At 56.9% G+C, this 25739-nt stretch overlaps 2 protein-coding genes across 5 annotated transcripts; one reads left to right on the top strand and one right to left on the bottom strand.

Annotated features, from left to right (window-relative positions):
* Nucleotides 1–76: 76 nt before the first annotated feature.
* Nucleotides 77–9967, top strand: FAM171A2 (family with sequence similarity 171 member A2). Of its 2 annotated transcripts, XM_057715756.1 has the most exons (8): nucleotides 77–300; nucleotides 3670–3897; nucleotides 4125–4217; nucleotides 6765–6923; nucleotides 7002–7181; nucleotides 7281–7397; nucleotides 7518–7644; nucleotides 8265–9967. In XM_057715756.1, exons 1-8 carry the CDS (start codon nucleotides 183–185, stop codon nucleotides 9739–9741), a joined length of 2499 nt encoding a protein of 832 aa, XP_057571739.1. In that variant the 5' UTR covers nucleotides 77–182; the 3' UTR covers nucleotides 9742–9967. The 2 variants fall into 2 exon arrangements, with proteins under 2 accessions (XP_057571739.1, XP_057571740.1); XM_057715757.1 differs by having other exon boundaries at nucleotides 85–300; nucleotides 6765–7181.
* Nucleotides 9968–10390: 423 nt separating this feature from the next.
* GRN (granulin precursor) lies at nucleotides 10391–17230 on the bottom strand. 3 transcript variants are annotated; one of them, XM_057716896.1, is made up of 14 exons: nucleotides 17093–17142; nucleotides 16789–16883; nucleotides 14286–14430; nucleotides 14036–14161; nucleotides 13836–13920; nucleotides 13243–13355; nucleotides 13020–13155; nucleotides 12803–12894; nucleotides 12438–12561; nucleotides 12071–12168; nucleotides 11734–11979; nucleotides 11264–11497; nucleotides 10928–11158; nucleotides 10391–10836 (listed from the first exon to the last, which is right to left on the bottom strand). In XM_057716896.1, the coding sequence occupies exons 3-14, from the start codon at nucleotides 14421–14423 to the stop codon at nucleotides 10699–10701; spliced, it is 1761 nt and encodes a 586-aa protein (XP_057572879.1). In that variant the 5' UTR covers nucleotides 14424–14430; nucleotides 16789–16883; nucleotides 17093–17142; the 3' UTR covers nucleotides 10391–10698. The 3 variants fall into 3 exon arrangements, with proteins under 3 accessions (XP_057572879.1, XP_057572877.1, XP_057572878.1); XM_057716894.1 differs by having other exon boundaries at nucleotides 12803–12897; nucleotides 17093–17141; XM_057716895.1 differs by lacking the exon at nucleotides 16789–16883 and having other exon boundaries at nucleotides 12803–12897; nucleotides 17093–17230.
* Between the last annotated feature and the right edge of the window lie 8509 nt (nucleotides 17231–25739).

The raw sequence follows: 25739 nt of genomic DNA, 5'->3' as shown, positions 1-25739 counted from the left end.
TCCGCCTGCAGGGGGCGCTGGCGGCGGCTCCGGGCGGAGACAATCGCGCTGAGCGGCCGCCGCAGCCAGAGCGGGAGCCCGAGCGGCGCGGCGCGGCGCGGCGCAGAGCTGGGGCCGAGCGCGGCCGGCCGAGCGGGACCGGGAGGGAGCCATGGGCCGCTAGGGCCGGGCCGAGCCCCGCGATGCCGCCGCCGAGTGGCCCCAGCGTCCTCGCGCGGCTGCTGCCGCTGCTGGGGCTGCTGCTCGGCGGCGCCTCCCGGGCTCCCGGCAAGTCGCCGCCGGAGCCCCCCAGCCCGCAGGGTGAGTCTCGGCCGGGGAGGGGAGTGGGGGGGGGGCCGTGATCGCGGGCCTGCGCCCCGCCCCCCCCCGATCTGGCCCCCGCCCGCCAGCCCCCTCTTCGCGGCGCCGCTCGTGAATTGGGGGGTATTCTATTCCCTGGCTTTGGGTGGGGGGAGCTAGGCGACCTGGGGTCGTCGCTTACGGGGAGGAGGAGGGAGGGAGAGGGAGACCGCCGGGCGGGGGTCTCGGGGAGGCACAATGGGGGAGGGCGGGGGGTCCTCAGGCTCCGAGCCGCCGCCCCCTCCCGCCTTGTTTTTCTCCCTCCTGGTCCGCGAGGCGCTGCTGCCTGAGCCATTGTCTGTCGAAGACACCCGCCCAGGGGCGGGCTGGGGAGGGCGCCCGCTCCGCAGCCCCCAGCGGGTTCCTCGCTCCCGACCCGGCTGGGTGGGGGCGCAGGCAGCGGCTGCCACCCTGGGCCCGGACGGGGGCTGGGCGTCTAGAGCTGGGCTTGAAGGGGGGAGGGGAGAGGGGGAGTGGGTGAGGCGGTGGGCGGATTGGCTGCTCGCATGGGGTTCTTCGCCCTGGAGCCTGACAGCCCCCAGCCGGCCCCCCAGGTTCAGAATTTGGGGTGCACCAAAGAAACGCTGATCCGCGCATGACGGAGGGGGGGCGGCAGTTGGGGGGCTGTCTGGAAAAGGGGGTGCGTTGTGATTCCCAGCTCAAGGCGCGTGGCAGGGCTGTGGTGGCGGAGCCATGCTGCGCTGGCTAACTGGCTGTGGGCAGTGCCGGCTGGGAGGGCAGGGGCCTGGGTCCCCGTCCAGCAGGCCTCCAGCCACTCCTGTCCCCAGCCCGCCCCCAGGTCACCCCCTCCTCATCTCACCTCTCCATCGCAGTGGAGGAGACCCTCCCAGCGCCTCACGGGCCCAGGTGGGTGTGTGAGGTGGGGGCGGGGTCGGCTCCTGCAGCGGGAGAGGGTGGGAGAGCTAGACCATGACTCCCTACCGACGCCTGGGTTCTCAGGGGCCTCCACCCACTCCAGCCCTGCCCCCCCACCCCCACCCCAGCCACTCTTCTCTGTTCTCCTCACTCCTGCCTCCGAGCTCCATCCCTGCATGAAATGGTGCTCTCCACTCTTCGCCTTTCCACCAAGGAGCTGACAGGAAAAGCTGGGGGGGTGGGGGGTGGGGGGGTCTGGATGAGGGAAGTGGGGTCCGGATGAAGGGAGGGGGTCGGATTTCCTCCTGGAATGAGGCAGGGTTGAAGCCTGGACAGGCGGATCCTGTATGGAATGTCAGGCTTTGAGGAATGGGGAAGGATCTTCCGGGCCTCAGTCTTCCCTGCTCTCTGCAGGAGAGGAGGCTTTGATGGGTAGGAAGGGGTCCTGTTTTTTCAGGAAGCTTCTTCCCTTAAGACTTGCACCCTAGGAGAGGGGGCCCAGGGAATTGGCTGGAATAGAGCCAGGAGAGGGGGTTCTCCTAGACCACTGGCTGGGGGCCCAGGTTGAGGAGAAGGGGGAAGGGACTCTGCTAGGCACCTGCCCACCCCCTCCCCAGCTTGGCGCTGATGCCTCCTCAGGCCTTACCTGCCCATCGCTGTATTATTCCCTAGGCCCCCTCCCCTTTTCTGAGGCTCTGGCCCTTGAACCCAAGGCATTCCTTCAAATAACCATATTCCAGACTCCTGGGTCCTCTCCTCCCAGCTGCTCCATCCAGCTGCTCCTAGCCTGGGGTAGGGGTAGGGAGTCAGCAGGCCCCTCTGGCTTCTCAGAATTCCTGCTGGGTGTGTGTGGTGGGGGGGCGGGGTGGGGGGATGTGCGGGGAGGCTGCTAGTTCCCAGGAGAACCAGAAAGCAGGAAAGGTTCGAGTGTGTGCACCCACCCTTGGAGTTGGGCTCTGGCCTGGGAGGCAAGAGCGAGGTGGGCTCAGGCGAACAGCTGGATGGGATGCCAAGGGCAGGCGTGGCGCTGGCCCTGGGGTTGGTTGAAAGCCTGAGACAAGACACCTGTCGCTGTTGAGCGTCAGACTCCACCCATGAGGCCCCCTGACCTCCTTGTGCCCTGCTGCCCTCAGCTCTGGGCTCTTCCTTCTGTACCTGGACTCTCCTAGGTTTGTGTCCAGCACCCAGCCCTCTCCCCACCTCCCTCCTGGGCCCTGCACTGAGGCCTCTGTACCTTTCTAGGCATGACATCTACTCCCATTATTAGCAGCAAGGCAGGGGTGAGGCATGTTCTTGAGGAGGGGCTGCACCAAGCAGGAAGGGGTAGATGGTGCTGTGCATCAGAGAGGCTGCCTGCAGAATCCATGAGGACAACTCAAGGCCTGGTGCCTCCCCTGTCATCCCGTCAGAGCTCAGGACACCTGCAGGCCATCCTGGCCAGACAGATCATCCTGGGGCCAGGGGTAGAGGCGGCTGGAAAGAAAGACTTGGACTTCTCTTCCCAGCCCCCTCCACACTGGTTACCCTTGGGCCTGGGTCGGCCCCCCCCAGATCTCCTTCCCCTTGCCAGGGCCCCAGCTCCCTGCCCATCTCCTGGGAGGAATGAGGGCGTTGCCATGGTGACTGACTCTAGCTGACCAGCTGGGAGGGGGCTGGCAGTCCATGTGAGGGGGAGGGGTCAGGAGGTACTTGTTTGGGCTTAGGGGTTGGGTGAAGGGAAATAGTCTTGTGCAAAGGATTCTGGGAAGAGGATGAATGATGGGAATGGCCAATCCACTGGTGTCCCCTTCTCAGTTTTTTCTTGAGAGCCCAAACTCTGACCCAACTCCCCCTCCTCCCTTCCAAATGGGTGGATCTTGACTGCTCTCCTCTCCACTTGCAGATCGCTGGTTCTCCGGTTATTCATCCTTTTTCAGCCCTCCTTCCCTCTCCTCTCCCTGACACCAGCCCCATAGGGTCTAGTGGTTAAGAATTTGGGTCTAGAGATAGCCTCCCAGGTTTGGATCCCAGACCTCCCACTTAACTGTAGTGCAAGTATCTAAACTCTTTGAGCCTCAGTTTTCATGTCTATCAAATGGGCTAAGAGCATATTTTATCGACTCTAATATATCACTGACATTATTTCATGTGCCAGTAAAAAAGGAAAAAAAAAATGCTGATGATTATAATTATGACATCATCAATCATAGGTGTAGCCTGGGTTCAGAAGTGTTAAAATGTCAAAATGTGCGTGTGTTAGATTTGATGAAATATGCTAATAGTACCGCCTACCCCACAGGCTGATATGAGGTTTAAATGAGGGCTCTATAAATGCTGGCTCTTATAATACCTTTTCTAGCTGGGGCCCCAAAGCCATGCCCAACCCATAGCCCCCTCCTCAGATCTCGAGGCTCTCCCCAGTTCTCTCATGCCCCTTCCCTCCTCCTCACTCCTCTCACCCCATCTTGCCCACAGAGATCCTGATCAAGGTGCAGGTGTACGTGAGCGGGGAGCTGGTGCCCTTGGCCCGAGCCTCAGTGGATGTGTTTGGGAACCGGATGCTGCTGGCCGCTGGCACCACGGACTTGGAGGGCGTGGCCACACTGCCCCTCAGCTACCGCTTGGGCACCTGGGTGCTGGTCACTGCTGCCCGCTCTGGCTTCCTCACCAACTCTGTGCCCTGGCGTGTTGACAAGCTGCCCTGTGAGTGCAGGGGCAGCTGGAGGGGAGGGGAGCAGCTGACCCCATCAGCCCCTTCCCAAAATAGTTCTTGGGAGTGGAGGGGGCAGACTCTCTAGCAGCTGCTGCCTGGGCTGGGGTACACAGAGGGGGCTGAGGGAGGATGAAGTCACTGGGATTCAGATGATGGGAGTGCCCAGCCTAGGGGAAGGGGGGCTTTCTCTGGAGCTGACAGGCCACCCCTCTGGCAGTGTACGCGTCAGTCAGCCTCTACCTGCTCCCGGAGCGGCCGGCCACCCTCATCCTCTATGAGGACCTGGTGCACATCCTCTTGGGCTCTCCTGGTAAGACCCCCCTTCTCTACTCCCCTCCCCTCCACCCACACCAGCGCCTCCTCCCTCTGCCTGGCTGGGTATAGGGAGCTCTGCTCTGCCACATGTTAGCTGGGTTCCCTTGGACAAATCACTTAACCTCTCTGAGCCTTAGCTTGTTCATCTGTAAGATGTGAACATTGATAATATCTATATCGTCAAATTGAGGTAAGGATTAAATATCATCAGGCATGCAAAAAACAGCACAGAAGGTGGTCAATAAATGTTTATTGTTATTGGGGCTTCTCGTGGTTTCTGTTCTCCCTCTACTCCTATCATTGGAATTCCCATCTCCTGCCACCTTATCTTCATTGGATCCACACTTATTTCTTGTGCGTCTGCTGGGTGCCTGGCTATGTTAGAAGCCAGGGTCATTCCACAGACATAGAACACCTATCAAGTGCAAGGCCCAGAGCAATCCCATAGTGGCCCTTGTCCACCCCCCAGGCTTTCAGTCTCACCCAGTCAGGACTTTCTGCAGCACCTGTGCTGTACCAGGCATTGTGTCTGGTGCTGGGGGATAATGATAGAGAAAAGCAGACCGGCTCCTCGCCTTGTGGAGTTCACCAACAAGTAGGAAGATAGACAAACAGAGCATTGCAAACCCTGACGTAACTACAGAGCAGGCAGGGCAGTGGAGTGGAGGGCATTCAATACTGAGAGGAGCCTCACATGGGAAAAAAGCAGGGTGAGAGGATTTGGCGAAGGGAGCTGCAGGACTCACGGGCTCGGGAGTTGAAGCGGGGAGCAAAGGCACCTTCACTGGAGAGGAATCAAGATGCAGGGGCAGAAGGGGACCGTGAGGGTGCAAGGGATGCTCTGGTCTGGCTATGCAGGAGGGGTGTCTGGTGCAGACTGGTTGACAAAGCCAGGCAGAGGATAACCTCCATCTGGCTAGTATGAGGCAGCCACCGTGGGTTCTGGAGGGGGAGCCTCCCATCCCCAATTTATATTCTTAGCCTGAACCCTTGTCCTTAGTTACTCTTCTTGTTTGCTCATTTCCCTCTGTCTGATCCTGAACCACAGGCTTCTAAGATGTCTTTGGAGGTTTCAAAAATGGCGAAGGAGCCCTTTGTTCCCTCCTAGCTGAAAGCCCTCCCACGGCTCCCACTGCTTTTGGTAGAAAGCCTAGACTCTGTCACAAAGCTGGCAGCACCCTCCAGGGCCTGGTACAGTCATCTGCAGTCTCCTGACCAGCAAGTCTCCTCGTGCCCCTGGGCCTTTCTCCTATCAGTCCTCCTGGAAGTCCCTTTCCACTTTCTTTCCTGGCTGTGTCTTACTCACCCTGGAGGGCTCCACAGGGCATTCCTGAGCTGGGCGGGCCAAGCTCCCCTTGCACCCTGCTGTTTTACTACTGAGGCAGGGCTGAACGGTGGGTGAGAGGAGGGGCCCTGGCACCAGACTGCCTGGGCTTCAATCAGGCTCCAGTGACCTTGGGCAAGTTACTGAACTTCTCCTGCCTCCATTTCTGCATCTATAAAATGGGGCTAAAAATCTTTTTGTTGAAGTATAGTTGATTTACAGTATAGTGTAGGTTTTAAGTATACAGCATAGCAGTTCAGTTACATATATATATTCTCTCTCAGATTCTTTTCCCTTACAGGTTTTTACATAATGTCGAGTTTCTAGTTCTACTCAAGCAGATACTCCTTCTTCCTCCAAGCTAGAAAAAAATTTAAAAAAATAAATAATAAAATGGGGCTGATAATAAAGGCACCTACCTCAGGGGCTGTTGTGGTAATTACAGGGGTTAGTATAGGCAGCCTGCTTAGAACAGTGCCCAGCGTGTCTTAAAGCTTAATAAGTGTTAGCTCTTACCATATTATATTGGAATGCTGTTTGTACATCCCCTCCACTCCAAGACAGACAGACAGACACCCACACCCCCCCTACACACCCTAAGTTGTCAAATGCAGTACCCACATGTGGCTACTTAAATTTGAATAAATTAAAATTTCATTAAACTTTTTAGAATTAAAAATAAATGCAGTTCCCCAGTCACACTAGCTCTGTGTCAAGTCCTTAACAGCCCTGTGTGTCTAGTGGGTACTGTTACAGGCAGCAGGACACAGAACATTTCCATCCACAGCAGAAAGTTCTAATGGGTACTATAATGAACAGTGCCGCACTAGGCTGTAAACTTGAAGGCAGGAATTGTGAATTGTGTCTTATTCCTCTTTGTATCCCCAGCACCTCACACAGTGCCTGCCACAAAGTAGGCAATAATTATTGGAGGACCTGAACCTCGTCATTTTATAAATTAATATGGAAACAGTGTTTCAGAGAGGGCAAGTAACTTGCTCAGGCTCACACAGCCAGGACCAGAAGATTACAGGTCCATGTCCCTTCTAGGTTATCATTCTAAGTCTGCCCAGTTCTCTCCCCAAGTCACCACCCTCCCTGACCTTCCCAAGTGGCCTGAGCCATTTGCTCCCCTTCTCTTTAGATACTTGTTTTCTGCTCTGGTCCCTGGGGTTCCTTGTCCCTGGTGAGGCCACTGCAGCCCCTCTCTCCATCCAGGTGCCCGCTCCCAGCCCTGGGTGCAGTTCCAGCGCCGGGCTGCCCGCCTGCCAGTCAGCTCTACCTACAGCCAGCTCTGGGCCTCACTCACACCTGCCAGCACCCAGCAGGAAATGAGGGCTTTCCCTGCCTTCCTGGGCACAGAGGCCTCCAGCTCAGGTATGCTGGGTTCCAGCCATGGAAGGGATGTTCCCCCACCAGGATTTAGCCCTCAGTCCTTGTGTCCCCTTCCCCCAGGCAATGGCTCCTGGCTGGAGCTGATGCCCGTGGCTGCTGTGAGCGTGCACCTGCTGGCAGGTAATGGGACAGAGGTGCCGCTCTCGGGCCCCATTCACCTGTCCCTGCCTGTGCCCTCGGAGCCTCGTGCCCTTGCTGTGGGCACCAGCATTCCAGCCTGGAGGTTCGACCCCAAGAGTGGTGAGTGCATCAAGGGGGTGCAGGTGCTAGAGTTTGGGGAAAGAAAGAGGGACTTAAGTTGGGGGATACTGAGTTTGCTGAAACCCCTGCTTCTTCCAGGGCTGTGGGTGCGCAATGGCACTGGCGTGATCCGGAAGGAAGGCCGGCAGCTCTACTGGACCTTCATCTCCCCTCAGCTGGGGTACTGGGCGGCTGCCATGGCCTCCCCCACGGCTGGTGAGAGTGGGGGGACAGCAGGGACAGGGGCAGTGGTAGAAAGGGAGGCTGGGAGATTGGACTCCTGAACAGCAGGAGGGACACCCACACCTGGGAACACTTCGCCCTTACCTGGCACAGGGCTGGTCACCATCACGTCGGGCATCCAGGACATCGGCACCTACCACACCATCTTCCTGCTCACCATCCTGGCAGCCCTGGCCCTGCTGGTGCTCATTCTGCTGTGTCTGCTCATCTACTACTGCCGGTGAGTGCCCCCCCATCCCTTCCTACTGCCTCCCAGTCCCCCAGCCTCCGCTCATCCCAGGCACTGACTGAGGCCAGCTCCAGGTCTGGTCTTGTGCTTGAGACCCCAGAGTTGCATAACACACAATTCTGATCCTCAAGGCACTGACAGGAAAGCACTGCACATACATATGCAAAGACGGAAGAACACCACGATGCTTTCAGAGAAGTGGGGGGAGAGGAGGCGGGTGCTGCAGGCCAGGCCCTCCAGACACACATCTGCAGCTGCTCCTCCCACCCCAGCCCTCACTTCCAGCGGACCTCAGGCCACACATGCCCCTGGTTGGCTTATGTGCTCCTGCCAGGCTCTCACTGCACCTGCTACCTTCCAAGGGGTGCAGTTTACCCCGAGGGGGACCCAACTGGGCACAGCTGCTGCCTGCACCCCACCCCTCAGACTCTCAAGCTCTTTCCACAAACCTCTCCCAGGACCCATCTGGGCTCCCCAACCTTTCTCCTGAGTCCCAGGCATTGTTCTGACCCTTCCAACTATTTCCATCCCCCATCTTCCAACTTCGGGTTTAGGGAGCTGCTCTGGCCCCCACCTTTTCCTGACGGTCCGCTCTGCCCCCTCGTCTCCAGGAGGCGCTGCCTGAAGCCGAGGCAACAGCACCGCAAGCTGCAGCTCTCCGGGCCCTCTGATGGTAACAAACGTGACCAGGCCACCTCGATGTCCCAGCTCCACCTGATCTGTGGGGGACCCCTGGAGCCCGCCCCGTCGGGGGACCCCGAGGCTCCGCCTCCAGGCCCCCTCCACTCGGCCTTCTCCAGCTCCCGTGACCTGGCCGCCTCCCGGGACGACTTCTTCTGTGCCAAGCCACGCTCCGCCAGCCGCCCGGCCGCCGAGCCTGCGGGTGCCCGCGGGGGCGAGGGCGCCGGGCTCAAGGGCGCCCGCTCCGTCGAGGGTCCCGGCGGGCTGGAGCCAGGCCTGGAGGAGTACCGGCGGGGGCCCCCGGGGACCGCGGCCTTTCTGCAGGAGCCGCCCTCACCGCCACCGCCCTTCGAGCACTACCTGGGCCACAAGGGGGCGGCCGAGAGCAAGACCCCCGACTTCCTGCTGTCGCAGTCGGTGGACCAGCTGGCGCGGCCGCCGTCGCTCAGCCAGGCGGGGCAGCTCATCTTCTGCGGCTCCATCGACCACCTTAAGGACAGCGTCTACCGCAACGTCATGCCCACCCTGGTGATCCCCGCGCACTACGTGCGCCTCGGCGGCGAGGCGGGCGCCACGGGGGCGGGCGACGAGCCGGCCCCGCCCGAGGGTGCGGCCCCCGGCCCGGCACGCCCTTTTCCCCAGCCCGACCCCCAGCGCCAGCTGATGCCGGGCCACTCGGGCGCGGGGGGCGAGGGCGGCGGGGGCGGCGGCGGCGGCGAGGGCTGGGGGGGCGGGCGCTCGGCGCCGGTCAGCGGCTCGGTCACCATCCCGGTGCTGTTCAACGAGTCGACCATGGCGCAGCTCAACGGGGAGCTGCAAGCGCTGACCGAGAAGAAGCTGCTCGAACTGGGCGTGAAGCCTCACCCGCGCGCCTGGTTCGTGTCCCTCGACGGGCGCTCCAACTCGCAAGTGCGCCACTCCTACATCGACCTGCAGGCGGGCGGCGGTGGCCGCAGCACCGATGCCAGCCTGGACTCGGGCGTCGACGTGCACGAGGCGCGGCCGGCGCGCCGGCGGCCCCTGCGGGAGGAGCGGGAGCGCACCCCGGCCGCCGCCCCGCCGCCGCCGCCGCCGCCGCCGCCCGCGCCCCCGCGCCTGGCGCTCAGCGAGGACACGGAGCCGAGCAGCAGCGAGAGCCGCACGGGCCTCTGCTCCCCGGAGGACAACTCGCTGACGCCGCTGCTGGACGAGGTGGCGGCGCCCGAGGGCCGGGCGGCCACGGTACCCCGGGGACGGGGCCGCAGCCGCGGGGACAGTTCCCGCAGCAGCGCCAGCGAGTTGCGGCGCGACTCGCTCACCAGCCCAGAGGACGAGCTGGGGGCGGAGGTGGGCGACGAGGCGGGCGACAAGAAGAGCCCCTGGCAGCGGCGGGAGGAGCGGCCGCTCATGGTGTTCAACGTCAAGTAGCGCCGGGCCTGGCGCCGCCTCCGGGCCGGCCCCCGCCCCCTCCGCCTGGGCCGGCCCCCAGGGTGCGTGCTCCGGGGGGCCGCGGGGGCCCTCGCCCTTAGCCCCCAGCCCCGGCCTGGGGAGACGCCCGGGGGCCTGCGGAGCTGTCCGGTGGTACGTGCTGGGTAATGTCTTGGGAGGGACCCGTGTCTGCCTCCGAGAGGGAGGTGGGAGGGGTCTGGACCCCCGTGGGAGGTGCTGGGGTGGAGGGCTGGGTGGGGGGGAAGCAGTGCCTGTATAAACGTGGCTGTACATAGAAAGCTCTATCGTGGGAAAGCAGGACGGGCTACTGGGCCTCAGCTGCTAGTGTGAGGGCTGGGAAGGGAGGGGGCGTTGTGGCGGACCCCTGGGAGGGGAGGGGGTGCTGCTTGCTGACTAGCCCACCTCTGGGCTACGATGTCACAGGGCTGGAGGCGGGGGCGGCTCCGGGGATTAGGGGATAACGTGATGGGATCGCTGCGGGCAGCAGCAAATATAAAACTGGTGAGATGAACCTCCCTGTGTCTTTCTGTGTGTGGGGGGAATGGGGACACTGAATGGGGGCCCTGGCTCAGGGGAGCCCTGGGGAGGGCAGGCGGGGTGGCCACATCAGACACTGTTAAGAAAGTAAGAAAGTGTACAAACTTTATGCAGCACATACACACACGCACACCTGTGGATAGGGAAGAGCACCTGGCCACAGGTTCCACGGAAACTGGGGGAGGGGATGGCAGCTTGAAAGGTGGCTTTTGCCACAGCCCCCCTTGGGATAGGGAGGGCCTTAGATTGAGGCCTCACCTCCCAGGGTGACAGGGGTACTCAGAAATGGGGGTCTGGGAGAATGTGGTGGGGGGAGAGGTGTTGGGGAGGCCTGAGCAGTGGGCACCCTCTGAGCAGGGTCCCGAGGGCTGCGGAGTGTCTTCAGTCCTCAATCCCTCCTCACAGCAGCTGTCTCGGGGCCGGGTCCCTCTGAGGAGCGTCCCAGGGCAGGGCCTCCGAGCGCAAACACTTGGTGCCCTTGGTCCCACAGTGGAAGCCAGTAGGACAGCAGTGACGCCTGTCCGGACAACAGGTGCCCTGGATGGTCAGAGTAGGGGGCAAGCGTTGGGCACATGGCAGGACCCGGCCTGGGCCCACACCCAGCCCCAGGGCGGGGGGCAGCACTGACCTGGGGGTAGGGACAGCAGGCCCAGTCCCCACGGCTGTCTCGGCAGCAGGTCTGGTTATCGTGGCAGAAGTGCCCCTGCCCACACTCCACGTTACCCACACCCACGAGAGGGCCGTGGGCCAGGCGAGCAGCAGGGTGGGAAGAGCCCGCCTCCTTTTCACAGGATCGGGCCTTCACATTGCAGGTGTACCCGGCCGGGCAGCAGTGCTGGCGGTCCTCACAGCACACAGCCTGGGGGTGGACGACAGGGCATCACACTCTCCCCTCCCTAACACTGCCCCCCCCCAGGAACTGGGCTCCCCCGTCCTGTCCAAGAGCAGGCAGGTGGGCACTCACGTGCGGCAGCTGGCAGCAGGCCCAGCCCCTGCTCAGGCTCGGGCAGCAGGTCTGCCCCACCGGGCAGCTGGTGTGCTGGTCACAGCCCGTGTCTTTGGAGTGGGACAGGGAAGCCCGGCGGGCAGGCACCTTGTCCAGTCCGGTCACCACCTTGTTCCCCCTCGTACAGTGCCCCCCGGCCACACATGTGTAGCCCTGGGGGCAGCAGTGCTGGTGGTCTGAGCAGCAGACAGCCTGGGAAGGTGGCAGAAAAGGGTGGTCTAGGAAGCCACTATGGGACAGAGCACTGAGGCCCTGCTGCCCCCGCTCCACCTCTCCTGCTCACAGCTCCTCCAGCTGGGAATGACTCTGACTGAGCCGGTGCCACCCGTGGGCTGGGCAGAGGGCAGAAGAGCAAGGCAACAGGAGCCTGGCCACATGCCCAGGGCAAGACACTGTCCCCCTCCATTGCTGTCCCCCTCCCCGTGCACCTCTGGGATTGGACAGCAGCCCCACTCCCCGGATGGGAGTCGACAGCAGGTATTGTAGGAGGGACAGCTGGTGGTGTTATCACAGGGGACATCATTCTCCATGGCTCGGGGGTCCGGCAGGCTGACATGGGCTGGGACTTTCTTCAACCAGGGCACCGAGTAGGCCCCCTGTTCACAGGTACTCTTCTCTGTGTCACACCTAAACCCAGACGGGCAGCAGTGCACGTGGTCTTCACAGCACACAGCCTAGGATGGAAGGAGAGAGGACAGTGGGCCTGGAGGGCCTAGCTGGCTGCCACCCTCTGCTCAGCCCAGGCCGCTCACCACTCCTTGGTACCTCGGCAAAAGGGCAGCAGCCCCAGGCCCCGGACTGCAGGCGGCAGCAGGTGTAGTCGTCGGGGCAGCTCACCTCCATGTCACACTTCACCTCCTGCACTGTGAGGCAGGCAAGGAGGATGGGTCAGCAGTGGCACTGGAGACCCTTGGGGGTGCCCCCCTTTGCCAGCTCCACACGTAGAACCGGATGTGAAGGATGGAGGGTAGCGCTCAGGCCACCCTTGGCAGGGATCCTAAGGCGAGGCCCAGTGTGGGTGAAAGGGGGCTGTCCCTGCCCTGGCCCCTCCGTGTGGCCATCAGTCCCCACCCCCATATCTGCTCACTGCTCATGGTGCAGGTGGAATGGGGTCTGTGGCCTCCTCCGGTACCTGTGTGTGCGGGCAGCTTGGTGAGGAGGTCGGTAACGTTCTTCTCGGAGAGGCATTTACTCTGGATCAGGTCACACACAGTGTCCTGGGGGCAGCAGTGCAAGTGGTCGGCGCAGCAGATGGCCTGGGAGAGGGCACAGGGAGTCTTTGGGATTTCCAGTCTCCCTGGAGTTCAGGGAGCAGCCAGGCCGCCAGCTGGCACTGCCCCAATCCCCCACTAGGGGGCGGCATGGGTCCCGGGCAGCCAGGCTCCCGGCCGCCAGCCAGCCAGCCAGCCCCACCCCCGGAGTCCCTGCCAGGTAGCTAGGTAGCCAGGCCAGGTAGCTGCGGGCACACAGCCCAACTGGCCAGAGCCCCTCACTCACATGGGGGATTGGGCAGCAGCCATACTTTCCACTGGGCAGCTCGCAGCAGGTAGAACCGTCGGGGCACTGGGACTGTGCATCTGGGCACAAGACTACTGGAAGGGGAGAGAAAGCGGAGGGGCGGCCACGGTGGAGGGGAATGCCTCCACAGCGAGGAGTCGGGTGAGGCCTCCCCTCACTCCCAACTCACACCCTGGACACTCTCCCACTTCCTTACCTGACCCTTTAGTCTTCCGTGCAGGGATCTTCTTTGCCAGGGGGTGGGTGCCTGTCGCTGTGAGGCAGCGGCCATGAGCCAGGTCACAGGAGGTGCCGTGGGGACAGCAGTGCACCTTGTCTTCACAGCAAGAAGCCTGAGGAGAGATGGCCCTGACTCTGTCTTCGCTCCCTCCAGCCCTTCCTCTGCCCTCCTCCCTACCCCCCTCTTCCCAAACGCGTACCTGGGGCATGGGGCAGCAACCCCAGGAGCCGTCGGGCATAGTGCAGCACGTGGAGGAGCTGGGGCACTCGAACTGTCTGTCGGGGCACTGGACGGCACCCAAGGACTTGGTATCTGTGGACAGGATGACCCAGGATTCTGCCCAGTCAGTGAAGATCATTCCCTCCATCACTCAAGGAGCTGCTAGCACCAGGGCCTTCAGGCCCAGCTACAGGAGGACTCGGGGGCTGGCACTAGGGCTCAGGGCTCCCCCGGGCTGTCCTAACCCACTCTCCCCCAAGCCAGTCCTTGCCCCAGCATTATGGCACAGGGCGGGGGCATCCCCCGACTGGGTAGGCATCACACCAGTCCAGCTTGGCCTCTCCCCACCCCTGCAATGCTTGGCCCTGGGCCTGGAGTCTTGCCTTCTCTCCTGACCCCTCCTCACCCCAGCGCTGCCCTTCTGTCCAGAGCAGGGGGGTTGCTTAGTACAGATGTCACATGAATGAGGGCACGAGGGCAGGCATCAAGGTTACCCAGCTGGCTGGACTCCTGGGTGCTCCAGGCTCTATATGCTGCCCATCTGCCCGCCCTCTGCCTCCACCTCTGCCGCACCTGACTTTTGGAAGCAGGACTGCCCGTCAGCACTGCAGTGGAAGCCCCGGGGGCAGCAGTGGTGGCCGTCCCCGCATGACACGGCCTGTGGGACACAGAGATGCCTTCGTTGGCTAGGCCCATTTGCTCAGGGGTGGGAGAGTGCAGGAAAAGTGTAAACGCAAACCCGAGACCCTCCATCAACCTAACGGCACCCTCACCTCTGGGAATGGGCAGCAGCTGGAGGTCCCCGAGACAGTGAGGATGCAGGAGTAGCCAGGAGAGCAATGGGCGTCGGTCTGGCAGCGTCTGCCCAGGTGCCGGCTCAGCACCGTGGGCCCCTTGTCCTGGGAAGCCAGAGGAGGGGATTAACTGAAGGACCCCAGCCTAGCCCCTTCCTCTGGCCAATCCAAGATGTCCTTTTGGGAAATCCCAGGCTGCCAGCTCTTGCCTGGGCCGAAGGGCACTCACCGGAACGGGATTGCAGCAGCTGTAGGTGTCTCCTCTCGGGTCCAGGCAGCAGGCCACAGGGCAGAGCTGACCGTCTGGACACTGTGTTCCAGCCACCAGCCCTGTCACTAAGGTCACCCAGCTCACCAGGGTCCACATGGTCCACCTACAAAATCCCAGGAGGCATTTGGCAACTAGCTTAAGCCCAGACCACCCTCGATTCTGGGCCCAGTCACTTCCCCGACCCCAGGCCCAAGCCCGGGACTACCTAAGCCTCCCCAACAACACTCTGTCCAGGCAGGAAGAAGGATGCGGGGCCTGAGATTCAGTTTCCTATGTGTGTTCTGCATGGGTGTCACATACACACTAGTGCATGTACACCCAGAAGCATGAACGCTGGCGTGTGTGAATCTGTGTCCCCACCATGCGGCCTAACACCTGAGTTTCTGTGGCTGAGTGTGTAGAGATATGGGTATGTGAGAATCAGGAAGCCTTGTGGGTTTTGTGGGTCTGATCTGTGGGGAAGTGGGCCACCTCCGAGGGGTGAGGAAGGCATCAGTAGCCATGGGACGAGAGGGCTGAGGTGCAAAGAGGGAGTATCCCCTTGAAGAAAAGCCAGGGTTCCACTTCCCAAGCCAGCCCCTCTAGACGCTTCCTCGCCACCGATGCTGGCTCACACCTGCACCCCGCTAAGGCCTCTTGGTGGGGGAGGGGAGTCACATGATGACATGGGCAACCACGGGGTTGAGAAAGTTGTGAAAAAGGAAGTATGGTGCCGGTGCCAGTGGGGTCTGGGCTGCCTTCCCCAGAGGCCAGCCACCACCTGCCCACTGACTGTCCCCTCTCCACCCAAGGAAGGCGATACACAGGCTGGGTTAACCTTTGGGACACCTGTGTTCTGAGGGCCCCCCAAAACCACCAGGCCCCTTTCAGAATCCCCAAACATAGCTCCCCTCCCTTCCCCCCACCTCTCCCTACACTGGAGCCAAAACCCAGCTGCATGTGGAAAGAGACCATGTGTGCCCTCCTATCTGCGTCAGCAGAAGGAAGCAAGCCTCAGTTTCTGGAGGGAGCAGCCTTTCAGTTCCTAAACAACTCCCCAGCCAAGCTCCGCCAGCCCTGCTAGTTCAAAGCAGCAGGACAGGGAGATGTCACCCTGCCTAGAGCAGCCAAAACAGTCATGTTTGTTGAGCCTCTTAGGAGCCGTGACAACCCTCTACATTCTTTGCTTTCTTCTTTCCAACAACCATCCAAAGTAGGAATTATTACTTTTGCTTTTCAAAGGAAGAAACTGAGGCTCAGAGATGTTAAGTAACCTGTCTAGGTCGTATGTCAAGACATGGAGATGACAGGCTTTGATGGGTCCAGAGTATACTAGACTGGGATTCATGGGATTCACTTCTCAAGTGGCACCATGGACAGTGCCTGGAAAGGGGCCCTCCAAACCCCGGGGGGTAGAGGCCTGGGGTCCAAGCTGTGAAGAGGGACAGAAGCACTTCTCGGGCAGGTGGACCAGGCAGGTCAGAAACACGGAGTGCAGGGGCTGCCTGGATATTGCATGTGGGTCCTGGTCCTAGAACTGCCACCGCTGACTGTGAGAGCCTCAAAAGTTGCCCCCGTCTTTGGGCCTTAGTTCCCCATGAGTTTGTGTGTGGACACTGCACACTTTGTGTGGCAGGGAATCGCACACAGCTGGTCACGCACATCCTCTCTCCCTCACCTGACTTTCCTCAATGCTCCCTCCCCAGCTCAAAGACCATCCCAGGAAGCTATTTCCTGGCCAGGTGAGGCTGAAGGAGACTGGTCCTGGATCGAGGCCCGTTTCACCCTCTTCTCCAAAGCCCATAGCACCCCCACCCCCACCCCGCAAGGCATCTATAGCTGGTCCCACCTGCTTCTTGGGAGTCCAACCTCAATCCTCAGCAGGCTTCTCCTGCTGCCCTGGCCAGAAGGAGTGCAGGTCTGCACACATCTCGGACTGCTCAGCACCCTAGTGATTCATTTACGTATATTCTCCTTCCTGGGTATCCTGATGTTCGGGAGTAGAGTGTATGCTTCTACCGAGTACACAGGCACGCACACACACACACTCAGGACCAGGGATGGGGGAGGAGGGAACCCAGTTCCTCCCAGTAGGGTTCCCAGTGGTGGCCTCTCCCCACCCGACACTGCCACCACTGAGAGGGAGGACAGGAGCCTCTTTAAGCCCCCAGCTCCGTCATCTTCCACTAGGTGGCAGCCCCCAACTCCGAGTGCCAGGAGGGAGAGATTCCCAAAAGGTGAGCCAACCCAGCAGCGAGAGAGCAGTGAAAAAGTGGCAGGGGGAGGCGGAAGTTAGCTCGTCCCACCCCTCCAAGAGAGGAAGTAAGAGACAGCCAGACATAACCCAGGGATTCAGTCATCACTCCCAAGTCCCTACTGTCTTTGAGGAAGCCAGGGTCTCAAGCGCCGTTCCCAGCCCTCAGAGCTCGGGGACCAGGGGCGGGCGCCTCGCCCGCTCCCAGCCGCCGCAGGGACTACCCACCAGCAGCACCACCAGCACCTGCCGACGGGGGCGGAATCGGCTGAAGAACGGAGTGATCTCTGCTTTGGGGGAAAGGGCTGCAGCTTCCAGGGGTGCTGGAGAGGGAGAGAGCCCCTTCTAATGGGGGTCACTGCAATTACTGCTTACTCCCTTCACCCATAAAACTCCCTCCAGCGCATCGGAGTTTCTCTAAGGGTTTTCTTGTCTCCCCGCTGAAACTCCAGAGGAGCCCCACCCTCCACGTCCCCCTGGCTGGGCCCCTGAGAAGGAGGAAGCGAGAGGTCTACGCAGCCACCCTCCTTACCTGCGTCGGAGTCCGCGATCCCTGGGTAGCCGCGGACCCGCAGCTCACAGGCTTGGGCCCCTTGGCGCGATGACCCACCCACCTCAGTTTCCATTGGCCAGGTTTCCGGGCTGTCGCGCTCCCATTGGCTACTCCTCGACTTAAAGGCGGGGCCAACCTGGGAGCCTGTGCTGCTTTTCCTACTCACTTCACTCTCGTCCCTCCCTTCCTCTCTCTCCCCAACCCCCCATTTCTAGGGATCATGTGAGTGGGGGATCATGTGACGCCCTAGCCGGCTCAGCCCGCTTGCTGGTGCGCGCCTCGCTGCCTCCTGCTGCCCCATCCCGAGATGGGCCAGCTCCTGTCTGGGTAAATTGAGAGCCAGGAGAGCTGTCCCTTATAGGGTGCGTTCAACAGCCTTTACAGGATGTCTCCTGGATTTGGAACATTTTTGCATCCTGTTTCTATTCTGTTTACCCAACTCAGATTTAATGCTGGGCAGCCGGGCCTCAAACGGGAGGGAGTGAAGGAGAATTGTGAGGGTCAGGATAAGCAGCCCTCAGGCCCTTTCCTCAGGGTGCTCGAAGCAGGGGGTGGGGTGAGGTGGGGCTTGGAGGATCGTGTGCCAGGTGCTCTAGGTGTGTATAGGGAAGAGGTAGTAGGTTGGCTCTGGGCAGGGAAAAAGAGATTTCATTCCACCTTGGGGGCACTTTTTTGAGCTGAGTCTGGGAGGATTTAACTAGCAAATGGGGAGGGGTCAGAGAAGTGGCTAGACAGGGGGTATTGGGAAGAGCATTAGGAACCAGATGGGAAGCTCAGCCTTGGGCAGGGATTCAGTGCCAGGTTCAGTGGAGTGGACTTGAGGAGCTGCTGGGTGTGTGGCACCAGGCTGGGCTGGTAGTGGGTGCATAGCGGAAGTAGCTTCCAAGTTTCAGTCAGCCCTACCTTTCAGGAATTGACATGCTGGTGAGGAGAGAAAATATATCACACAGAACAGGTTCACCAGCAGCAGGAGCTAGACTGCTCAGTGCCAAGGGGCCTGGGCCAGGCAGAGATGGGTGATGGGAGATGCACCAGGAGAGACGAGAGGCCCAGAGAAAGCCTGGTGCTGGGTCTTGGAGGAAGAGCAGTGTTTGGTTGTGCTAAGTGGATGGGGAGGACTGCATGGGGAGCACTGCAGGTTAAGCAAAGAACTTGAGCTGGGAGTGAGGCTGGGGTTTGGGACAAATAGCCAAACTCAGGGGTGGTGGGAGGGAAGAAGTGGCAGGGTTGAGGAATTGTGTGACAGGTCAAACTATGGCTAGAGAGGGTCCAAAAGGTGGATAAGAGGACTTCCCTCATGGTCCAGTGGCTAAGACTGTGCTCCCAGCACAGGGGGCCCGGGTTCGATCCCTGGTCAGGGAACTAAGATCCCACATGCCACGGGGCAGCTAAGCCTGTGCGTTGCAACTACTGAGCCTAAGTGCCACAAGTAGAGAGAAGCCTGTGGGCCAGAACGAAAGATCCCCCATGTCTCAAGGAAGATCCTGTGTGCGACAGCTAAGACCCAACACAGCCAAAATAAATAGATAATTAATTAATTAAAAATAAATAAATAAATGCTGTCATCTGATTTCCCAGCAACAGCAGATTACAGAAAGATCAGGGGATTTTTACATTAAAGTTTTTAGAAGCAGTCACTTGGGGTTTAGCAAGGATTAAAAGCATTCAGTAGGAAAAACTACAAAAAACAGACTGAAGAACTCAGAAGCCAAATATCCTGGGGACATTAAGTTTAGGGACAAACAGTCCTGGACAATTCAATGGATCTTACTGTCACTCAAAGGACAGCAATTAATAGCTAAGGTATGAGCCTGAGCATTCAGAAAAAATTGAATCAGATGCAGTTACTCTGATTACTGTGGCAAAGAAAAGTGAAATATATTTACTAAAAATCTTGTCAAAATGGATGCAATGAACCTCCACTTCAGTGGAGAGGGTACAGTTCTCCTGAGGACTGAAGAAAATCTCCTACTTTCCTCAAGAAACATTCATGTCCTAAACCCCCCAAGTCAAGAATCTCTCTCCCTCTGCCTTCTGCTTTTAAGGAGGAAGTATCATTTTGTGAATAGGGAAGACTGAAAAGAAGCAAATTTCCAGAGTCACAAAGAGATTTGGTATCAACAGGTCCATCCCCATTTGCCCCATTCCCTGAGCCCTCCCAGCCCCCTTTGGTCAGGCCTTGTGATTTTTTATGTTGATAGAATCAATTGACTGCAAATGTAAGGACTGGATTCTGGACTCTCAATTCTATTCCATTGATGTATATGTCTGTACTTAAGACCAGTGTCACACTGTCTTAATTACTATAGCTTTGTAGCTATAGGAGAAGTGGGAGTCCTCTAATTTCTTTTTCAAGATTGTTTTGGCTGAATTTTTATGTAAATTTTAGGATTCATTTCTGCAAAGACAGCTGCAGTTTTGATAAAGAATGCACTGAATATATTTGGGGTGTATTACCATCTTAACAATATTAAGCCTTCCTATCCATGAACATGGGATGTCTTTTGATTTATTAGTTTCTTTTTGACAGTTGCCAAGTATTCCACACTATAGGTGTTACATGTTTACTTAACGCGTCTCCTCCCTCCCTCCCTCTCTGTCTCTCTCTTCCTGGCCACGCTGTGTGGCTTGTGGGATCTTAGTTTCCCAACCAGGGACCAGGGATAAAACCCATGCCTCCTGCAATGGAAGTGCAGAGTCCTAACCACTGGGCCACCAAGGAATTACCTTAACCAGTCTCATTTAATGGACTTTTAAGTGTTTCCAATTTCTGCAATTACAAATAATTATGCAACAGATATTTCTGAACATGTCTCTGAGTGCACAAATGGGGGTTAAATTGCTAAAAGTAACATTGCTGGGTAAAGGGTATGCACATTTGAAATGTTAATGCCAAATTGCCTTAACATTTTTCCAGTTTACACTCCCAAGCTCAATATTTGGGGGAACTTATTTCCCATATACTCACTAACACTGGATATGCAAGTTCAAAAAAATTTTTTTGCTAATCTAATGACAGAAGATATTTATGGTTGTTTTATCTGCATTTCCTTAATCTCTAGGGAAGCTGAGCATTTTTGTGTATATTTATTCTCCACATGTATTTCTTCTGTGAAATGCCTGTTCTTGTCTGTATTAGTCAGGGTTGTCCAAAGGAACAGAACTAGTTGATGTATATATAGAAAAAGATTAATTAAAAGGAATTGGCTTACATGATTATGGAAGCTGGTAAATCCAAAATCTGCAGTGTGAGCCAGCAGGCTGGAGATTCAGGAGAGCCAGTGGTACAGATGAAGTCCAAAGACAGTTGCTGGAGAATTTCCTCTTGCCTGGAGAGGCCAGTCTTTTTGTTCAATTCAGGCCTTCAGCTGATTGGATGAGGCCCACTGTCATTATGGAGGGCAATTTGCTTTAGCCAACATTTAGTGATTTAGATGTTAATCTCATCCAAAAACACCTGCCAAGTTGACACATAAAACTAATCATCACCCAACAGACTCACAGATAGAACAAACTAGTGGTTATCAGTGGGAAGAGGAAAGAGGGAGGGGCAATATAGGAGGTTAAGAGGTACAAATTATTATACATAAAGTAAGCTACAAGGATATATTGTACAACACAGGAAATATAGCCAATATTTTATAACTATAAATGAAGTATAACCTTTAAAAACTGCGAAACACTACATTGTACACCTGTAACTTACATGATATTGTATAGTTGATATTGTACATCAACTATAGCTCACTAATAAAGAAAAAACTAACCATCATATTATCATTTGTTTGTTTTTCTCCATGTTTCTCTTTTTCTTGTTGAACTGTGGGGGGTTTTTATAGAGTCTGGATATTACATACATTCCAGATATTTCCTCCCAGTCTGTCATTTGTCTTTTGTCTTTGTTTATGGTATCTTTTGTGGTCAGAAGTTGTGTTGTTATGTCATCTGAAATCTCACAATAGATCTTTTCCTTTGTGGCTTTTGCCTCCACCCCCACCCTGCCCCACTTGCTTGAGAAGTTAGAAATATGTTCTTCCCGGTCTGTTACAATTCCTGCTGTGGCCCCACTGCGGGTGCCAGCACTACCCTGGACTGAGGCACCACGGGGATGGAGTCCAGTGAGAGGCCTGACACAAGGAGGACCCCAGAGGTGACTCTGGACAAGAGGGTCCTCCAGCTCAGGGTTTGACAGCTTCCCTCTCTCTCCCTCTTTCCACTTCTCTCAGCCTCTTCCCAGTTCTTCTCATCACCCCTTCAGACTTCCAGTTCTGCTCTCATAGAAGAGTCACAGCTGCCTCAGGGCCAGAGACCTTCCCCCCTAAGATCTTGAGTTACCTGATAAAACATTGGATGTCCAGTTAAATTTGAATTTCAGCTTAAAGACAAATTTTTTAAGCATAAATATGTCCCATGCAATATTTGACACATACTTACACTTAAAAATTATTCCTTGGGGGACTTCCTAGGTGGCCCAGTGGTTAAGAATCTGCCTGCCGGACTTCCTAGGCGGCGCAGTGGGTAAGAATCCGCCTGCCAATGCAGGGGACATGGGTTCGATCCCTGCCCCAGGAAGATACCACATGCTGCAGAGCAACTAAGCCCATGTGCCACAACTATTGAGCCTGTGCTCTAGAGCCCGTGAGCCACAACTATTGAGCCTGTGTGCCGCAACTACTGAAGCCCACGCCTAGAGCCCATGTTCCGCAATGAGAGGCCACCACAATGAGGAGCCTGTTCACCACAACAAAGTGTAGCCCACCGCTCGCTGCAACTAGAGAAAGCCCGTGTGCAGCAACAAAGACCCAACACAGCCAATAAAATAAATAAATAAATTTATAAAAAAAAAAAAAAAAAAGAATCTGCCTGCCAATTCAGGGGACACGGATTCAATCCCTATTCCAGGAAGATCCCACATGCCGCAGAGCAACTAAGCCTGTGTGCCACAACTATTGAGCCCATGTGCCACAACTACTGAAGCCCATGTGCCTAGAGCACATGCTGTGCAACAAGAGAAGCCACCACAATGAGAAGCCCGCACTCAGCAATGAAGAGCAGCCCCCGCTCACCGCAACTAGGGAAAGCCCGCGTGCAGCAACGAAGACCCAACGCAGCCAATAAATAAATTAATTAATAAATAAATTAATAAATAAATTTATTTTAAAAAAATTATTCCTTGGGAGTTTCCTGGTGACCTAGTGTTTAGGAGTCCGGGCGTTTACTGCCAGGGCCCAGGTTCAATCCCTGGTCAGGGAACTGAGATCCTGCAAGCTGTGCAGTATGGCCAAAAAGAAAAAAAAGAAAAAAAAAATATTCTTTGTGTATCTGAAATTCAAATTTAACTGGGAATCTTATATTTTTATTTCCCAAATCTGGCAGCCCTGAACACTAAGGTTGGAGTGAGAGCACAGAAACAGCCTCTGCCTTACCCACACCTACTGCTTCCTTCCCCTTCCTGCCTGAGTCACCTTAGCGTGAGCAATTGTTGCCCCAGTTCCTGAGGCGCCTGCTCTCATCAGGGGGCACATGACTGGTGTCTGTGGGGCTCTGCTCTGCCCTCCAGCCTGTGGAGGAGGGGAGGCAGGGACAGGCCAGTGCCCAGGCCAGAGGCTGTGACAGGATATTTGGCAACAGAGGCACCAGACCTGGATTCCTGCCCTAGCATAGGCCATGAACTTGCCCGGTGCCAGTGGGCGGGCCCCTTCCCTTGTTGTTTTTAATCAATTACTGTGTTTAACAAAGTATAACATGCACATAAATTTTAGTGAAGTTATAACACAAAGCAGCACTGTTTTTTTCCCTCCCTTTGGCTGTATTGCATGGCAGGTGGGATCTTAGTTCCCTGACCAGGGATGGAATCCGTGTCCCCTGCACTGGAAGCTTGGAGTCCTAACCACGGGACCACCAGGGAAGTCCCAACACAAAACAATATGCTTATCCTCTCTCTTTTCCTATACCAGACTTCCACTTTCAAACCATTCAACAGTTTCTTCTGTGACTTTCCCTTGCGTGCTTGTATCTGAATTCTTAATTTGCCTTTGGCCTCCGTGTGTTCATCTGGGCATTGGGTGAGCTGCCCTTCTCTCTGTCAGCTGGGAGATTCAGAGTCTACACTGAGCTGCAGCTGCTCCACCTGGCCCTGGGGGTAGGACCACCTTCTGTGCAGGTAGACTGATGCTGGACCGTATCTTTAAATCCAACTGTGGGGCACAGGATGCAGGATAGGGGTGGAGGGGAAGGGGAAGCGAGGGGAGAAGGGGGACGCGGAAGGCATGTAGGAAAAGTGGACTACTTGGCTTTGCAGAGGCGCTGGATGGAGGGAGCTTCAGGGATCTCTGGCCCTGGGTTCTCATCCCCAGCAGCCTGTTGGACTCACCTGGGCAGCTTTTGCAGCTACAGAGGACCTGATGTGCTGGTCTGAGAGCCTCTCATTTCACTGAACCCCCTTTCTATGCAATGAGGAACCCAGCGCTCAGTGAGGTGACTCCTCTCTGGTCCCCTTTCCTCTTACAAGCTGTGTGACTTGACTTAACCTCTCTGCCTCAGTGTGTTGAGGATATCAACAATGAGCTGCTTTCCTTGGCAATGAGGTAATGCCTGAGGAGCTCTCAGCACAGGGCTGGAGCCAATTACGTGCTCAATTAACTAAGCTGCCACCATTGTGGTGATTCCTCCCCTTGGGGCCTCCCCAGCTCCCCCGCATACTCACCTTAACCTGGGACACTGCCCACCCACCCCTCAGCCCACCTCATCCTCTCCTCTCCAGCCATGGCCCGTGTATCTCTCTTCCCAGAAGTCCACCTGGACCCCCCCACGTGGCTGCACCCCATAGGATCCTCCTGGTCCAGGGTCCAGAACTCTGTCCAGCAGGGCTATTTGCACCAAGTCCATTTCAGACTCCTCAGACTGAACCCATCAGGATCCCTCAGCCAGACCAGGGCAGAGGGGGCAGAGGAAGAATCAACCCCTCAGGAAAGGGGTGGGGGCAGGGAGACATAGGATAGGGTGAGCTGGGTTGACTTCTCTTCTCCCAACGAGATGTGGAGTCAGCATCTGCCTTCTGCGGGAGATGAAGACATATTCCCTGATCAAAGTTTCAGTTTCTTATTGTTCTGAAAGCAGTGGGGTGACCCGGAGAGGAACTTCCTGGTAGAAGCAAGGACGGACGCTGGCAAGTCTCCAGGAAGCCAGACTGGCCTCCAGGATAGGCAGGGGGCAGGTGCCAGAGGATGGGAGCCAGCTCTTTCCTGGAAACCTGGGCAGTGGGCTAGGATCCGGACAGCGGGACCCCATCTTTGCCTGCTGACCTCAAATTCCAGCTCGGCCTCTTCCCAGATTGGTGACTTTGGCTTATTTTTTTGACCCTAAATGCTTTCGTCTGTGAAATGGAGTAATTGCAGATAATTACCTGCCAGGGCTTCTGGAGGATGGAATGTGCTTGCACACATGTGTAAAGTACCAAGCTCATAGTTGTTGTTTTTGTTTTTTATACAATGTATGTTCTATTTTAATTAATTAATTTATTTATTTATTGGCTGCGTTGGGTCTTCGTTGCTGCACACACGGGCTTTCTCTAGTTGTGGAGAGCAGGGGCTACTCTTGTGGTGCACAGGCTTCTTATTGCGGTGGCTTCTCTTGTTGCAGAGCACGGGCTCTAGGTGCGTGGGCTTCAGTAGCTGTGGCGCACTGGGTTAGTTGCTCCGAGGCATGTGGGATCTTCCTGGCCCAGGAATCAAACCCATGTGCCCTGCATTGGCAGGTGCATTCTTAACCACTGCACCACCAGGGAAGTCCATCAAGCTCATAGCTGATCCTCATAAGCTGTCACCTGCTTCTCTACCACTCGTATGATCCAGAGAATTTTGACAACTAATACATTTATTCAGCACTAGAATTCATTTTCCTATTAAAATTTGCAAAATCAGGGAATTCCCTGGTGGTCCAGTGGTTAGGACCTCCTCGCTTTCACTGCTGAGGGCCCGGGTTCCATCCCTGGTCGGGGAACTAAGAGCCCACAAGCTGCACAGTGCAGCACGCCTCCCCCCAAAACTTACAAAATCAATGATGGAAAATCTGACACCACTCAAGCCAAAAAGAAAACATCCAGCCAAACCCAAGACAGGTGCTCAGGTCCTCCAAATCCTTCCGAAGCTCTTTCAGGGGGCTGGCCCTGAGCCCACATCTAAGGACACCCTGTCCCTCTCCTGGAAGGCTTAGGAGGGGGTGGGCCCCGATAGTGGTCTGGCCAGTGTCATGCCTCCCTGCGGGTACAGGGAGAAACTTTGCCCACCCTGTGCATTTTTCTGAACTTGAGAATGTCCTGGGGGCAGCTATGCTCCTGAGTGGTTGCTGCATTGCCTGTGGACTCCAGGAGTTGGAGCCTAGCTGTTGTCAAGGGCAGCAAGTGGATAGTTTGTGTCTCAGAAATGGAAGGACAGCTTGGGCCATGGGCACTGTTGACTCGTTGACTGTTAGGATTGGAATGTTAATGAACTTGGGGGCGGGGAGTGGAGAGAAGATTTAGGACCATGTTTTGCTTGCCTCATCTGTTCCACATCACTGAGTCCTTCTAACAAACTCCAGAGTGTTAGGTCCATCTTGCAGATGTATGAGACACTATAGGTCTTGT

This window comes from Hippopotamus amphibius, chromosome 17 (assembly GCF_030028045.1).
Source record: "Hippopotamus amphibius kiboko isolate mHipAmp2 chromosome 17, mHipAmp2.hap2, whole genome shotgun sequence".
In the NCBI taxonomy this organism is placed as follows: Eukaryota; Metazoa; Chordata; class Mammalia; order Artiodactyla; family Hippopotamidae; genus Hippopotamus; species Hippopotamus amphibius.
Note: the sequence above shows the minus strand (reverse complement) of the source record. Positions and strands in the feature narration are given on the sequence as shown.

Bases quoted from the DNA above. Each gene is read 5' to 3' on its own strand.
- GRN (XM_057716895.1), bottom strand. From the start codon at position 14,423: ATGTGGACCCTGGTGAGCTGGGTGACCTTAGTGACAGGGCTGGTGGCT. The intron at 12,898-13,019 runs GTAAGGAAGTGG...CTCCCCTTCCAG, and splicing joins ACGGAAGACTAAAGGGTCAG to TAGTCTTGTGCCCAGATGCA. The intron at 11,498-11,733 runs GTGCACGGGGAG...CCACCTTCCCAG, and splicing joins GCTGCTGTCCAATCCCAGAG to GCTGTCTGCTGCTCAGACCA.
- FAM171A2 (XM_057715757.1), top strand. From the start codon at position 183: ATGCCGCCGCCGAGTGGCCCCAGCGTCCTCGCGCGGCTGCTGCCGCTG. The intron at 7,182-7,280 runs GTGAGTGCATCA...TGCTTCTTCCAG, and splicing joins GAGGTTCGACCCCAAGAGTG to GGCTGTGGGTGCGCAATGGC. The intron at 7,398-7,517 runs GTGAGAGTGGGG...TACCTGGCACAG, and splicing joins CATGGCCTCCCCCACGGCTG to GGCTGGTCACCATCACGTCG.